Source organism: Tamandua tetradactyla, chromosome 18, assembly GCF_023851605.1.
Source record: "Tamandua tetradactyla isolate mTamTet1 chromosome 18, mTamTet1.pri, whole genome shotgun sequence".
Classification (NCBI taxonomy): domain Eukaryota; kingdom Metazoa; phylum Chordata; class Mammalia; order Pilosa; family Myrmecophagidae; genus Tamandua; species Tamandua tetradactyla.
Genome location: NC_135344.1, coordinates 66274019 through 66289165, shown reverse-complemented (window position 1 = coordinate 66289165; position 15147 = coordinate 66274019). Strand labels below are relative to the sequence as shown.

Sequence of the window (15147 nt, the reverse complement as noted above, 5' to 3'; positions counted from 1 at the left end):
TCCTTGCTTCTCCTTTTCTTCTTGCCTTTCTTTGCTCCTTCTGTTGTTTCCCATTGACGCCACACCAGTATAGGTATTTTATTACTACCATCTACTGTCAGGAATCTGGAACTGCAACAGGCCATGAAAGACATTTGAACATTATATACTTTGCATAATATTCATAATCCCCAAAATCACTTATCTTTTGGAAGAAGGGGTTTGCGTATTGAATAAGATTGCAAGCTCCTTGTTGTGGGTATTTCGATATACTCTGGGTTCATCTTTACACCTAGTAGGTTGGATAGCAAGCAGTGTAAAAAATCGAATGCAAGGTAATTTTTCCCATTTCTGATTTTGGTGAAATTGGTTTTTGTTTATGACATTTAACATTTTAATTATATGAGCTCTTTGGGTGTTGTATTGCTGTTTTAAGCGTTACCAAACCCCTCCGTATTTGGCCAGACGTTTGGAAATTACGTCTTTTGGTAAAGTTTACAGGTAGACAAAACAGGTGAAAAATTATGTGAAAAATCTCTAAATATATGAAGATCAGTTGGTATGTTGTTGATGAATTAACTAAATACTCTTATGGAGTGATGAAAGTTCCTGTTGTTCTCAACAAGGTAGAACTTTGGCCAAATGCTCGTTTTCCCTTGCTCACAAGGTTGTCTTAGGGCTCTAGAGCATTGCTGTTTAATGAGCCACACATATTATTTTGAACATTCATGTTAAGCCTTTGAAATCCAGTGTATTTTACACTTAACACAAGCACATCTCAGTTCATAGTAACCGTATTTCAAATGCTTACGAGCCATATGTGATTAATGGCTGTTTGAATTGAGCAATACTTCCCCAGACCCTTGCTTGAGTCAAATTGCATATTTTACTCAAAAATGTTGTACATTTAGTCCATTGTATGTTAACTGAGTTTTACATTTTTTAAAAAAATACTTTACTCTCTGTTATTTACTGAGCGCTTGAAAGGAAATACAGAGAATGTTTGAATTTTCCAGTGTTATATTGTCAAGATCTTCAAATAAAATAAGTTTTGGTTGTTATTTATAGAACTGGACAGAGCATCTGTCATCCAAAACTGAAAATATGTTGGGTCATGCTAATGTGACAAAGTAAACATTTTAATAACTGGGCTCTGGAAAGCATATATAACCTGTCTTTGGGCAGCTCATTGATGCTCAGGTAGTGTGTGTATATTATTTCCCTTATGTGATTGTGTTGTTTAAGATTACTTCTCCACAGGTATAGGTATTTTTATTTCTAAAAATTACGATGTGATTGGTCTAGAGAATCATTAACTCAATCCCTGCCCCATGTGGTGAAGGCCCCGGTGATGGCCATGTGATTGGGCAGGGCTTGGTACCTATCAGTGTAAACACATGGCACAGCCTGCCCCATGCCCCTACTTATCTCATTCAGAAAAAGGGGTTGAAACGTTTTGAGAAAATCTTATTGGTGAAGTGGTATGTGTATTGCTTTCTTAAGAGCTATTTCCTTTCAGTTTTAACCATACCACTATGTCTGCAAGCAGTTTTGCATCCGTTTTGTCAGCTGAGCAGCTTTCATGGTGATGGGTTAGACGTGCACCTTCATATCCGAAAAAGAAATGCTTGATAAGCTCGCTGAATTTTAAGATGTTTTACTTAGAAAATGACAGTGAAGATGGGAAGAAGGTTCCTGAAGGATCATTAAGTAAAACCCAAGATGTTTATCATGGAAAGGCCCCTTCTGGTATTCTGGTGAGTTACATCCACAAATGTTCCTGGTTTCTTTGCTTGCTTACTCAATGTGAATAGTGCTGAGAGAACAGGACAGGGGACCCACCAAAGTGGCTAATGCCTTTTTTTAAAAATTAAAATGTTTTGTTGAACAGAAATCTTTGGCTATCCTGCCCTTGGCTCATTCTACATGATCTTTTTCTACTTGTTATTTAACAAATAACTTTCTGCTGAGGAAAAGCAATGAAGTTGCTACTTTACTCCGAGACATTTATTTAAACTAATTTTGAAACTAAATGTATTTCGTTTCACATTCTTTTTTCATCTAAGTACATTATTTGAGGAATAAAAAAATTAAGAATTTTATGTATTTTCTTGTCCTAGTCAAATTTTTGAAAGCTAAATGAATATTTTGAAACTAGCACTTTATTCCAATATATAAGAGTAAGAGTGCAATATCTTTCTCTTCCATGACTGTAAACAAAAATATTATAACCTTGAGATTTTGGGGGGAGGGGTGGGGATGCAAATTGTCTGAATTTTTTTTAAACTAGTTTTCTCTGTTATTTCAAGACATAAAATAGAGCAGATTATATAGCTTTGTGCAAATTTCAGAAATATGCATTCATAGAAACAAAATCAGATGATTTAAGGACAATGTAATGTTAATTCCACTCTTACAACCTTTTTCTTTAAAAATACTCTGAAATAAATGCTTTTATTTAAAAATTTTATTTTTATTTTTATTTTTTGCATGGGCAGGCACCAGGGAAAAAAGCTTTTATTTTAAAGGGATTTTTTTTTTTTGAAAATTAAGAGGATATGATTTATGGAAATAAGTATACAAACAACAAGGGAAAAGATTAATTTCTAAACCCTGTATGTAGTTCCTAATCAGGTTAATTTTAGTTTTAAAGTTGTTACAAAATTTTTATTGTCACCTTCAAATATCACATTTTGTGTGCTTTTTGCTTTTTGGACTTGGTGTACTTTTTGCTTTTTGCTTCTGAAAGTGTACTGTTCAGAGTTCTTAGGAACTGATGGAAATGGACATGTGTGAATCTGAGTGGAAGTCACATGCAACCAAGGGAAGCAGTTTGCTTTCAACTCTTCATTTCAGTATTTGGAATGTATGTATATTTGGGTTCATGTACATTTGTTATAAAGGAAGAATAGTGAGCATAGCTGAATTTTTATGAAATATCTTATAAATTCATTTAGTAGGTAGCACTAACACACGCCAAGTACGCATCACAGGAAGTTCTTACGCTTCCTGCTACTGCGGTGGGTTTTTCCAAAGGGAAGTCAGCTGTTTTTTTATTAGGCTACATTTTATTAGTAGTTCCCTTTTAAAAATTTTTTTTTTGCGTGGGGGGTGCCGTGTGGGGGACCAGGGAAGCTGCATGGGCGGGGAATCAAACCTTGGTCTCCTGCATGGCAAGCGAGAATTCTATCATTGAACTACCCCTACACCACCCAAACCCCCCTCCCCAGTAGTTCCCTTTTATGCTAATGTGAGAACTTTGAAATCCTATGAGTCACCCCCTCCCCATCTTAATGAGAAACTTGAATTTTCTGAATGGCTGGATTTGATATCTGCTTAATAAACTGTAATGATTATATAGAAGTTAGACTTTATAATCTGGATGTGTATGTAGCAGAGGGGTAGGGAAAATCAGGGTCCAGGCCTTCATCAGTCTGGTAGCTCCTTGCAAGTCACATTATACATTTTAGGCATAGCTCTTACTGGAAGGTGGAGATTCCAGTTTTGAAGGGTTCCTGATTTTATCGTTTGAAATGTGTATAAATCTCATTATTTCAAAACCACTCAGTCACTCACCATTGAGGAGACCTGGAGAAGCATGACCAATACCTTAGGGGCTGAAGGAGCCTACTCAGCCACAGAAGTCCATCTCCCTAAACCATGAGAAAAGTGATGAAAGATCTGACGTATTTCATCAGTTTTAAGATGTTCTTTAACAGTAGCCATATGGAGTATTCTGACATTCAGAGCTGCAAAACACTAACCCTGAGTCTCATATATCACACAGATACCCAAAGATCCAGGGAACTGCCAGATTATACAGAAAGAGCACAGCGTCTCCGAATTTAGAAATAACAATTAAAACTCAGGAATAAATGTAACTGCTGTAAAAACTTACAATTTAAGCTCTAATTTTCTTACAAGCATTTTCTAAATTAGTTCAAACAATATTTGTCCTTTTTTTCTGGCTTATGTCACTGAACATAATGTCCTCAAGATTTATTCACCTTGTTTTATGCTTCATGACTTCATTCCTTTCTACAGCCACACAATATTCCATCGTGTGTGTGTACTACAGTTCACCCTTTGACTCATTAATCCCTGGGCCTTATAACAAAGAAAAGCCCATGAGTGGATTGCTTCACAGGAAAATTTTACCAAGCATTCCAAGAATTAGTTAACATTCCTGCTCAAATTCTTCCAAAAAATTGAAGAAAAGGGAACACTACCCAACTCAGTCTATGAAGCCCAAATTACCCTAATACCAAAGCCTGATAAAGATACTATTTCTTTCCTTATTACACTTGAATGGTGTTCCATTGTATGTGTATGCTACATTGAATGGTGTTCTGTTGTATGTGTATACTGCATTTTGTTTATCCATTCTTCTGTTGATGGACGCTTGGCCCACTTCCATCTTGTGTAATTTGTGACTAAAGCTACTGTCAACATCAATGTTCTCAAATCTGTTGGAGTCCCTGCTTTCAATCATTCTTGTATATGACTAGTAGCAGGCTTATTTGGTGATAAGATTTGTCTTCCTGGGAACTGCCAGGGTGTTCTTCCACAGAGGCTGCGCCATGTTAAAACCCTACCAGCAAAGAAAGACTGTTCCAGTTTCTCCACATCTTCTCCAACTCTTGTAATTTTTTTTTTTAAATCATAGCCATTCTAGTGAGTGTGAGATGATAGCTTACTGTGGTTTTGATTTTCATTTCCCTAATAGCTAGTGATATTGAGCTGCTTTTCATGTGCTTTTTAGCCATTTGTATTTCCACTTTGGAGAGAGATCTGTTGAAGTCTGTTTCTCATTTTTAGATTGGGTTATTTTTTTGGTTGTTAATTGTAGAATTTATGTATTCTAGATATTAAACACTTATGGGGGGAACCAATGAGATGACTTCAGTGCTTTGTTAAAAATTGGGAAGTTTTAAAAGTCAAGTTTCCAAATTTTTTAAACAAGTGAAGATAATTCTTTTATTTGATAGGGAAAAGGCCTAGTTATTTCATATTCAGATACCCTGAAATTTCAAGATAATCTGCTTGCCTAATTTCCCCCCACTTACTTTAAATTATTTTACCTACATTTTAAAAATTAGGGCAGAATGTTGTATAAGAGTTGCGTTCTTAACCAAATTTGTAATCCTAAGAAATGCTTATAAAATCAGGGGCTTTCTGCATTTTGGAGCTGGAAGGCATTCTAGAAGTCACCCGAGTTTTCTTACTAGAGATGAGAACACTGTCCACAGATGTAACATGGTCTGTTCCTAGGTGGGAGTGAGACTTGACCTCGGGTCTTTACACCAAAATGCTGTAGAGGACTCTAGGAAACCCTGAGTGTGGGGCTTCTCAGTCCTTGTCCCATTGAGCTCTTCATCTGAGTATCTTGGTATCTCTGTGGTCGAATCTAAAAAGCTCATTTGTTACAAAGAGCAATTTGTGTTTTTATTTTAAATAAATGTAAATACAGTGAGATTTCATAGCATACACAGTGGTAGGAGGCAGGGAGTCACACATTGTAGGGCACGTGACTTGAGGCAGAGTGCTTTATATTAAGTTAGAAAAACGCTGTGTCCTACCTGGGCCCCCCATTGGGGATTGGGGGAGAGATGAGAAGCCACGGCTATAGCACATTTATCATTACAGGTTGCTGCCAGAAGTTCTGGAACATTTCTAAGTGATTGGGTACAAAACCAGTCAATTACCTTCAGTCCAGCATGGACAGTGTTCACGTAACTAATTAAATATTTAGTTGAATAAAATTTCATTTCCTCACAGAAAATAGTGTTCTTAAATTTAACTGTACCATAATTAACTATAGAATTAAGTTAGCCTGAATTCTGAGTCCTGGAACCAAGGAGGAAGGAAGAGGCTAAAGGAAGAATTTCCTGCGCCTTTCCTGAAGAAGGGCCATGTTTCACCAAAAGTTTTGAAATAAGCAACATTTTCTGGGTTTTATTTTTTACGGTCATCTTTTTGCTCCCTCTCACCCAGCCAGTATCTTAATACTGATGAAACTTTTTTTTTAGATTTAATTTAATATTTATTTATTTTTGCCTGAAGCATCTTGACTTTTCTTGAAAATTATGCCTGTCTTCCTCCTCAGCCCCTCCAAAGGTGCCTGCATTTAAAGAGAGGACTCTGGTAGATTGGCAGTTGAGAGGGATAGAAGTAAGAAGTGGACTGAGAAACTAACGGCCGGGGAAGGGAGGATGGTCTGGCACAGGGTTGGGGATGTCATTAGACGATTTTAGGTAGTAAGTTCTCTTAAAACCTTTCTTTTTACATTTTTTCTTCTTTTTATTTTTATCCCTGATATCTCAGGAATTTTTAGAAGTTTAGGGAGATTAGCTTAGGGACTGTGGCCATCTGTTTGTCTAGGCTGTTTGAAAATTGTTTATTATCCATTTGTATTATATTTATGCCCCCAGTTGTGTTCAGAAAGGACCATAGATAGCTCACAGTTAAAACACATGCATACATAACAATGCCTGAAGTATTGGAAAGTGCATGCTTGAACCATTCATTTAAATAAAACAAACATCTCTTCATTCAGCATTTATTGTGCCAAGATTGAGTCCTGTAGATCCTCACAAATAAGATTTTTGTATGCGTTTACTTGTAGGTCAATTATTTACTGCTTTGAGTTGTGACTCAGCTGAACATATATCTAGGAAGAGACTATATAAATACTACCACTCTTTATTTACTTGGATACTTAGTCTTGATTACATACTCCTAGTTAGCTGATTAACGTGCTGGGATAAGCCCAGTGTTGTGGATCTGATCCAGGTACGAGGCACTCAACTTTGAGCATAGGGGGAAAAAGTTAGAATTCCATTACCATTCCTTTAGACATGTGAAAGAGTGGAGCTGTTGGTCTCGTCAAGAGAAACTGAATGCAACTCTCTGAAAGGATCTAGATAAAAATCTTACTTCTCTTGGGAAAGCACTTATCTTTTTATACAATTTGTGTTTTACATTCACATCTTAGGTATTAAATATTCAAAAGCAACCAAGTTCTACTGGAGGAAAAAGTTTTAAACACAAGTTTTATCATAGATAATTTGTATGTGTGTTTACATTACTTTTCATCTAACTGAAAGTAGAGAAAAACATTTCATTGTTACTTTTTAGTATTTTGCTTCTGGCTCTAGAAAAAAAATTGGTTTTACATTTGTCTCTTCCTTCAGCCTGGGCATAACCTAGAATGATTTTCTAAGCCCTCTTACTTTGCCTAACTTTAGTCATTTGGGGGAAGATATTTTCCAGAGGGTTGAGAAGACAGTTTACTCATCTTTAATTAGAGTATCGTTTTTAACTGTGTGATGAAGTCATGTTCAGAATCTCTGTGTGCCTTTGTTGTACCATTTTTACCTTAGTCCCTGTCTATGTGGATTAGACCTTTATTGGAAATCTGCCTGGCATGAATCCCTGGAAAACCTGAAGAGAGAGTTGTGTAACCTCTGCAGTGTGTTTACATTCTTTGAAATTTATTTGAATTCTGCTTGAACTGCAAATATGCTATCCCCAGTGAGGTCAAAGGACAATAGCTGAGATGATAAATTTTTTTCTCCTCTATTTCTCTAACAAAGCATGAAACTATACCATTATAGACTGATACTCAGTCATAAGATTGAAAATATCTTGGGAAAATGCTTCCCATAGGGGAAGCGAGGCAGGAAAGGAACAGGAAGCACAGAAAGTGCACCTCCTTCAATTCTGATCCCTTTCTGTGCACTAGATTTCCACTGGGAATCCATTCCACTTGCCTGTGGTCATAGGACACAGTTAGATGCACTGTTCTGGAAGTGGAAATCTTTCTAAAGTAAATCACATCTCTGCTTTAGCGCAGTGGTTCTCAATCTCAGCTGCATGTACATTTTGGGATCTTCTTGGAGGCTTCAAAAAGTACTCACACCTGTAACCTGGGGGGGCAGCCTGGGCTTTGGGATTTCTCAGGCTTCCTCATTGATTCTGATGCACAACCAGGGTTGAGCAGTCCTTCCCAAACCTGTGCAATGGTGGAATACCTGCTGAACTTTACATATAAATACAGATTTCCCAGATACATTGAATCAGAATTTGGGCAGGGGTAGGTGGAACCCAGGAGTTGTTTGGTTTTGTTTTTTAAACTAAATTGGAGACATTATTCTGACTTTTCCCACTTAGGTCCTTATCAGGATCCAGTCCACTTGTCATGTCATTTAGTCCCCTCCAATCTGATAATTCCTTAGTTTTTACTGTTTTTCCTGGTCTTGACAGTTTTGGTGAGTGCTAGTCAATTATGTAGAATTTTCCTCACCTAGAGGTCTCATGTTTTCTCATGATTAAATAATGCTTTTGGGCAAGAATGCCACAAAGTAATATGCCTTTCCAGCGGATCTTGTCCAGGGGTTCCTTAATGTTGAAATGGCTTACTACTGGTGATAGTCACGTGATCCCTCGGTTCAAGCGGTGTCTGCCAGATTACTCCACTGTAAAGTTACTGTTTTTCTTTTTGTAATTAATCTGTATTTTGGGGAAGATACTTGTAGAATATGCAAATATCCTGTTTTTCCTGACACTGTCATTCTCTAATTTTAGCATTCGTTGATGGATCTTGCCTGTCACAGTTATTACTGTGGTGTTCTAATAGTGTTTTTTTTTTTAATGTCGATTTGTATCCTGCTATTTTGTTGTACTCACTTATTAGCTCTAGTAGCTTATGTGTAGGTTTGGGGGGCTTTTCTACATATAAGATCATGTCATCTGTAAACAATGAAAGTTTTACTTCTTCCTTTCCAATTATTTCTTTTTTTTGCCTAATTGCTGTAGCTAGAATTTCCAGCAAAGTTGAATATCAGTGGTGGTAGTGGTCAGCCTTGCTTGTTTGTTCCTAATCTTAGAGAAAAATTTTCAGTCTTTCTCCATTGAGGATGATGTTAGCTGTGGGTTTTTCATATATTCCCTTTATTATGTTTAGAAAGTTTCTTTCTATTCCTTTCATTTGAAGGGTTTTCAGCAAGAAAGGATGCTGAATTTTGTCATATGTCTTTTCTGCATTAATCGAGATGATCCTGTGTTTTTTCCTCTTTAATTTATTGATGTGATGTATTATATAAATTGATTTTCTTGTGTTGATCCACCTTTGCATACTTAGCAGAAACCCACTTGGTCATGTTGTAAAGTTCTTTTCATGTGCTGCTGGATTCAATTTCTAAGTATTTTGTTAAGGATTTTTGCATCAATACTCATTGAGGAGATTGGTCTGTAATTTTCTTTTCTTGTAGTATCTTTGGCTGACTTTGATATTAGGGTGATGTTGACTTCATAGAATGTGTTAGATAGCTTTCCCTCCTCTGCAATTTTATTTGAAGAATGTGAGCAGGATTGGTACTAATTCTTTATTGAATTTTTGGTGGATTATACATGTGAAACCATCTGGTCCTAGACTTTTGTTTTGGGGGATCTTTTTGATGACTGATTTGATCTCTTTACTTGTGATTGGTTTGTTAAAGTCTTGTATTTCTTCTCAAGTCAACATTGGTTGGTCATGCTTTTCTAGGAAGTTGTCCATTTCATCTAAGTTGTCTAATTTGTTAGCATATGGTTGTTTGTGCCCTTTATTTTTGTGGGGTTAGTAGTTATGTCCCCTTCCCATTTCTGATTTTATTTATTTACATCCTCTCGGTCTCACTCTTTTTTTTTTGGTCAGCCTATCTAAGGGTACATTGATTTTATTGATTTTTCTCAAAGAGCCAATAGTGGTTTTTCTATTTCCATTATTTCTTCTTGATTTGTAGTTGGAATTCATCTTTAAGAGAAAGCTGTCTCTTCTCATCCAAATTATTATTTGTTTCTTTCACTGTGGGCTGATGAAAAGTTGTTCGTTGAAATATATTCTCATACTATCATTATGTATTTTGTTCAAAATTTTCCAATTTTGGCCATTGAGAGCTCTTTTAGGTAGGGTCCTGTGTTCTCTCACATGTCCTGTTCTTTTGTTTTTTAGTATTTCCCTACCTTGGCACTACAAAATGTTCCAGCATCATTTTATATTTTCCCTGCCCCAGGGAATCAGGAGTCCTGATTTCTTTTATTGGAGAATGGTATTTAGAAGTCAAGATTTGGTTGCTTGGTGGTATACTTGTTGCTTCTGGAGTATCCTTGATTCTAGTTCCTCTTAGCAGAAAAAGCTAGAAATTACAAGTATATATCTTAATCTCTGTACAAACAGACATGTATTTATTTGTGCATGTATCCTTCTGTATATATATTTTAAAGCCATGATGTGGAAAACAGTATGATGGTTCCTTCAAAAGTTAAACATAGAATTACCATATGATCTGGCAGTTCTTCTCTTTAGGTATGTACCCCAAAGAGTTGAAAACGAGGACTCAAACAAATATTTGTACACCAGTCTTGAGAGCAGTATTATTCACAACTCAAGTGTCCAGCAACATGAAAATATGACAATAAGCAAAATGTAACATATCTATACAACTGAATATTATTTGGCCATAAAAAGAAATATTCTGATACATGGATGAACCTTGAAAACATTATTCTAGGTGAAAGAAGTTAGAGAAAAGGGGGCAGATATTGTATTGTTCCACGTATGTGAAATATCTGGAAAAGGCAAATCCTTAGAGGCAGAAGGTAGACTTTAGAAGTTACCAGGAGCTGGGAGGAGGAGGAATGGGGAGTTACTTGCTTACTGAGTACAGAGTTTCTATTTGGGATGAAGAAAAATTGTGGAAATAGATGGTGGTGATGGTTGAATAACACTGTGAATGTAATTAATATCACTAAATTGCATACTTAAAAATGGTTAAAATGGCAGATGAATGTTTTATATATATGTATATATATGTATGTAAATATATATACACACACACATATACACACAATAAAATTTTAAAATAAAGAGCGGCAAGGAATGGAGTATAGATTTTTAGAAAAGAGCATGAGCTCTTACTGATACCTCTGATTCCAGTCCAGCACTAAGGAGTTCATTTTAGCCTTCCCTCTAGAAAACTACTTTTTAGAGCTTCCCACGTGTTTATGCTTCATCAGACTTGAGCAAGGCTTTTGGATATGTTATCTGTTAGGCATAATGTGTAACAAAAGACTTATGTTTTAGTTAAGTATTCTTTATAAATGAACATTTGATGCATCACCATCATTTTCCATATGTGGATCAGTTATTTGTGATCCACATATGCATCAGAATATGTGGTTTCTGATAAAAACCAAAAAAGTTTTTATGTCACTCAGAGCCTTTGTAATTGAGAGAGCATCTAGAAAAATAAATCACCTATATTTTTATAATGGAGTGAAAAAGTGGTCCACTTTCAAAACCAATCTTCTTACCAAGTTTGTCAGAGAGATTGAGCACTCTTGAAGAAATATATTGTTTAAATGCCCTAGGAGGCTGTTAAAACATTTTTTCACCTACACGTGCATGTGTGTACACACCCACACACACACCCAATCAAATGACAAAAAGTTGCAGAATTTTACTAAACCAAAAAATTTTTTAATTTCTTGATTTAACAGCATTTTGATAAGGCAGTATGTCTGCATCCTCTTTTTGGAGTGTAGCTTTCTTTCTGAAGTAATACTTTGTCCATCAGACTTCTTGCTAACAATCCCTTTGGTCTCGGGTGGTAAAAGTAGTTAGATTGTGAACTTCGGATGTGCATGTGCCTATTAAATTTGTAGCTGCAACATTAAAGTTTTGATAGTGTGTTTGGCTAGTTCTTACCTGAACTTAACCAAGGTACCATATAATGTAGTTTAAGAGACTTTAGGTCAGGGAATTAACACAATTAGGGCAAGTATAAAATTTCAAAGGAACACTTTAACTAGAGTTCTTTTTTGGGGGTGGTAGGAGAAGGTGAGGACATAAAAGGAAAGATGATGTGTGAATTTTAACATGTCTTTCCTTAGACCTACAGCCCGTAGGAATATGTTCATTTCTTCCCAGGCTCTGGCCTTTAATTTTACTGTAGAAGTGTCATGATGTTGATTCATGAATTCAGGTCAGTGTGTAAACAGAAAGAACTTCCAGTAGAGTTGGAATGTTTCATAGAAATTGTACCCTATCAGTGTTTTGAACAAAAGTGATAGTCATCACTGAAACTGTAAATGGTTTCCATAGTAACCTACTATAAAATTGTGCCTTTTGTATGTGAAAGTAAGCCAAGTGATCAGATTTTCTGGTTTTTCTTTAGGATTGCTCAGGGTTACCAAAATATATTAGTTACACAACTGTCTTATTTTAGAAGATTTAAAATGAGAGCATGTCCTTAAAACAATTATGTTCATACCATAAACATTTCTTTAAGACTACTCAGAATAAAAAGCCTAACATTTTTCATGTATGATGGCATACAGAAGAATCATCATGGCCATCTATAAAGCATTTATTGTCACACATAGCCTTGAAAATTACATAATCATAGCATTAGTTTTTTTTAGGAGCCTGTGGTTCCAAGGTACAGTGGAAACACAGGCATTTGAGACATACATACCTGGCTTTTGTCTGTGCCGTGTCACTGTGTAAGTGTTTGACTCCCAAATTGCTGTGCGCATCCATTTTCTTGGTACAATGCGTATATAACATTTACTTCACCTAATTGTGAGAATTAAATGAGATAGGGTATGTGAAATGGCAGGTGGAAAGGATAAATATTAGTGCCCTCTCTCTTTTCATCCATCAACTCCCCTTGGCTGATAAAATAGAAGGAACAATTAGTAAAATACGTGAATTGTAGCTTAGATTGTAGCTTTTGTCCAGAATGTGCATAGCTTAAAAATTAATGCTGCAAGTAAAGGAAGTTTGAATTTTTACCATGATAGATAATTCTTCATTTTAAGCAAGTCCCATATATAAAAATCCAAAATTATAACAGTTCAGTTAGCACTTTATAAAATAATCTGAGAGGCTTCTTTTAAAAGCAAGCTCCTGCAAGACATTGAAGATATCATAAAAACAATAGTCACAAAATCAGCCTTGTGAAAACAAATTCAAGCAACTCATTCCTAGGTATTTATCCAAATGAAGTAAAAATCATGTTCACGCAAAAATCTGTATGCAGATGCTTATAGTAGCTTTATTTGTAGTCACCCAAAATTGGAAACAACACAGATGTGTATTTCATCCGATGAATGAATAAACAAATTTTGGTATATCCATACACTGGGTTATTACTTGACAACAAAAAGAAACAGGCTACTGGTACACGTAACAATATTTATTAATTGCAGAAGCATTGTGATAAATGAAATAAGCCAGACTAAAATGCTATATATATACAGAATGGTTCCACTTGTATGACCTTCTGGTAAATGCAAAACTATAGGGACGAAAGACAGATCAGTGGTTGCCAGGGACTAGGGGAGAATTTTGGGTGGTAATCTGTTTTGTATATTGATTGTAGTGGTGGTTACATGATTTTGTGGACAAAACTTGCAGAACTGTATACTACAAAGAGTTAATTTTGTCTGTGACATTCACCTTAATTTTTTAGAAAAGAAAACCTAATTCTGAATAGTTCAAAGTATGACTATTTGAAATCTTAAAACTGCATTTCATAGAAGAGTCAGTGTGCACATCTAACTGAATGGTTTTATATGTCATATAACCTTTACACATGTATCTATATAAGTAAAAGTTTAGTATCTTTCACAGTTAGTCACAAACAGAGGCCAAAAATAATTACATTTCTTAATGGTTTTAAGGCTTCTCTGAGGTCTCTAGTCATGTTAAATGTTCCCTCTGTCACTATGACCCCGTTCGTTACCTTGTGTATAAAGAAGCCAAGATTGGGCATATTTTTTTTTTTTTATTAATTAAAAAAAAATTAACTAACACAACATTAGAAATCAATCCATTCTACATATGCAATCAGTAATTCTTAATATCATCACATAGGTGTATGGTCATCATTTCTCAGTACATATGCATCGATTTAGAGAAAGAAATAGCACGACAACAGAAAAAGAAATAAAGTGATAACACAGAGAAAACACAAATAAAAATAAAAAGTACAAAATATATAAGAGAAAGAGAAAAAAAACAAAAAAAAAACTATAGATCAGATGCAGCTTCATTCAGCGTTCCAACATAATTACATTACAGTTAGGCAGTATTGTGCTGACCATTTTTTTTTTATTTTTTAGAAATCATACCATTCTACATATGCAATCAGTAATTCTTAACATCATCACATAAATGCATGATCATCGTTTCTTAGTACATTTGCATCGGTTTAGAAGAACTAGCAGTATAACAGAAAAAAATATAGAATGTTAATATAGAGAAAAAAAATAAAAGTAATAATAATAAGAACAAAACAAACAAAACAAAACAAAACAAGAACCTATCGCTCGGATGCAGCTTTGTTCAGTATTTTAACATGATTACTTTACAATTAGGTATTATTGTGCTGTCCATTTTTGAGTTTTTGTATCTAGTCCTATTGCCCAGTCTGTATTCCATCAGCTCCAATTACCCATTATCTTACCCTGTTTCTAACTCCTGCTGAACTCTGTTACCAATGACATATTCCAAGTTTATTCTCGAGTGTCGATTCACATCATTGGGACCATACAGTATTTGTCTTTTAGTTTTTGGCTAGACTCACTCAGCATAATGTTCTCTAGGTCCATCCATGTTATTACATGCTTCATAAGTTTATCCTGCCTTAAAGCTGCATAATATTCCATTGTATGTATATACCACAGTTTGTTTAGCCACTCGTCTGTTGATGGACATTTTGGCTGTTTCCATCTCTTTGCAATTGTAAATAACGCTGCTATAAACATTGGTGTGCAAATGTCTGTTTGAGTTTTTGCCCTTAAGTCCTTTGAGTAGATTCCCAGCAATGGTATTGCTGGGTCGTATGGCAATTCTATATTCAGCTTTTTGAGGAACCGCCAAACTGCTTTCCACAGTGGTTGCACCATTTGGCATTCCCACCAACAGTGGATAAGTGTGCCTCTTTCACCGCATCCTCTCCAGCACTTGTCATTTTCTGTTTTGTTGATAATGGCCATTCTGGTGGGTGTGAGATGATATCTCATTGTGGTTTTGATTTGCATTTCTCTAATGGCCAGGGACATTGAGCATCTCTTCATGTGTCTTTTGGCCATTTGTATTTCCTCCTCTGAGAGGTGTCT

The 15147-nt window shown here is 35.6% G+C and overlaps 1 protein-coding gene across 5 annotated transcripts in view; it reads left to right on the top strand.

The window, feature by feature from the left end:
* LPIN2 (lipin 2) overlaps nucleotides 1-15147 on the top strand; it is a 141347-nt gene that overhangs the window by 58532 nt on the left and 67668 nt on the right. Inside the window, exon 1 of one of the 5 annotated variants that reach the window (XM_077135879.1) lies at nucleotides 983-1736. The exons of the other annotated variants lie outside the window; for them this stretch is intronic. Within the exon in view, the coding sequence (XP_076991994.1) occupies nucleotides 1632-1736 (105 nt within the window). The 5' untranslated portion in view covers nucleotides 983-1631. Of the gene's footprint in view, nucleotides 1-982; nucleotides 1737-15147 lie in introns of those variants that run through there. 5 annotated transcript variants of the gene reach the window in all.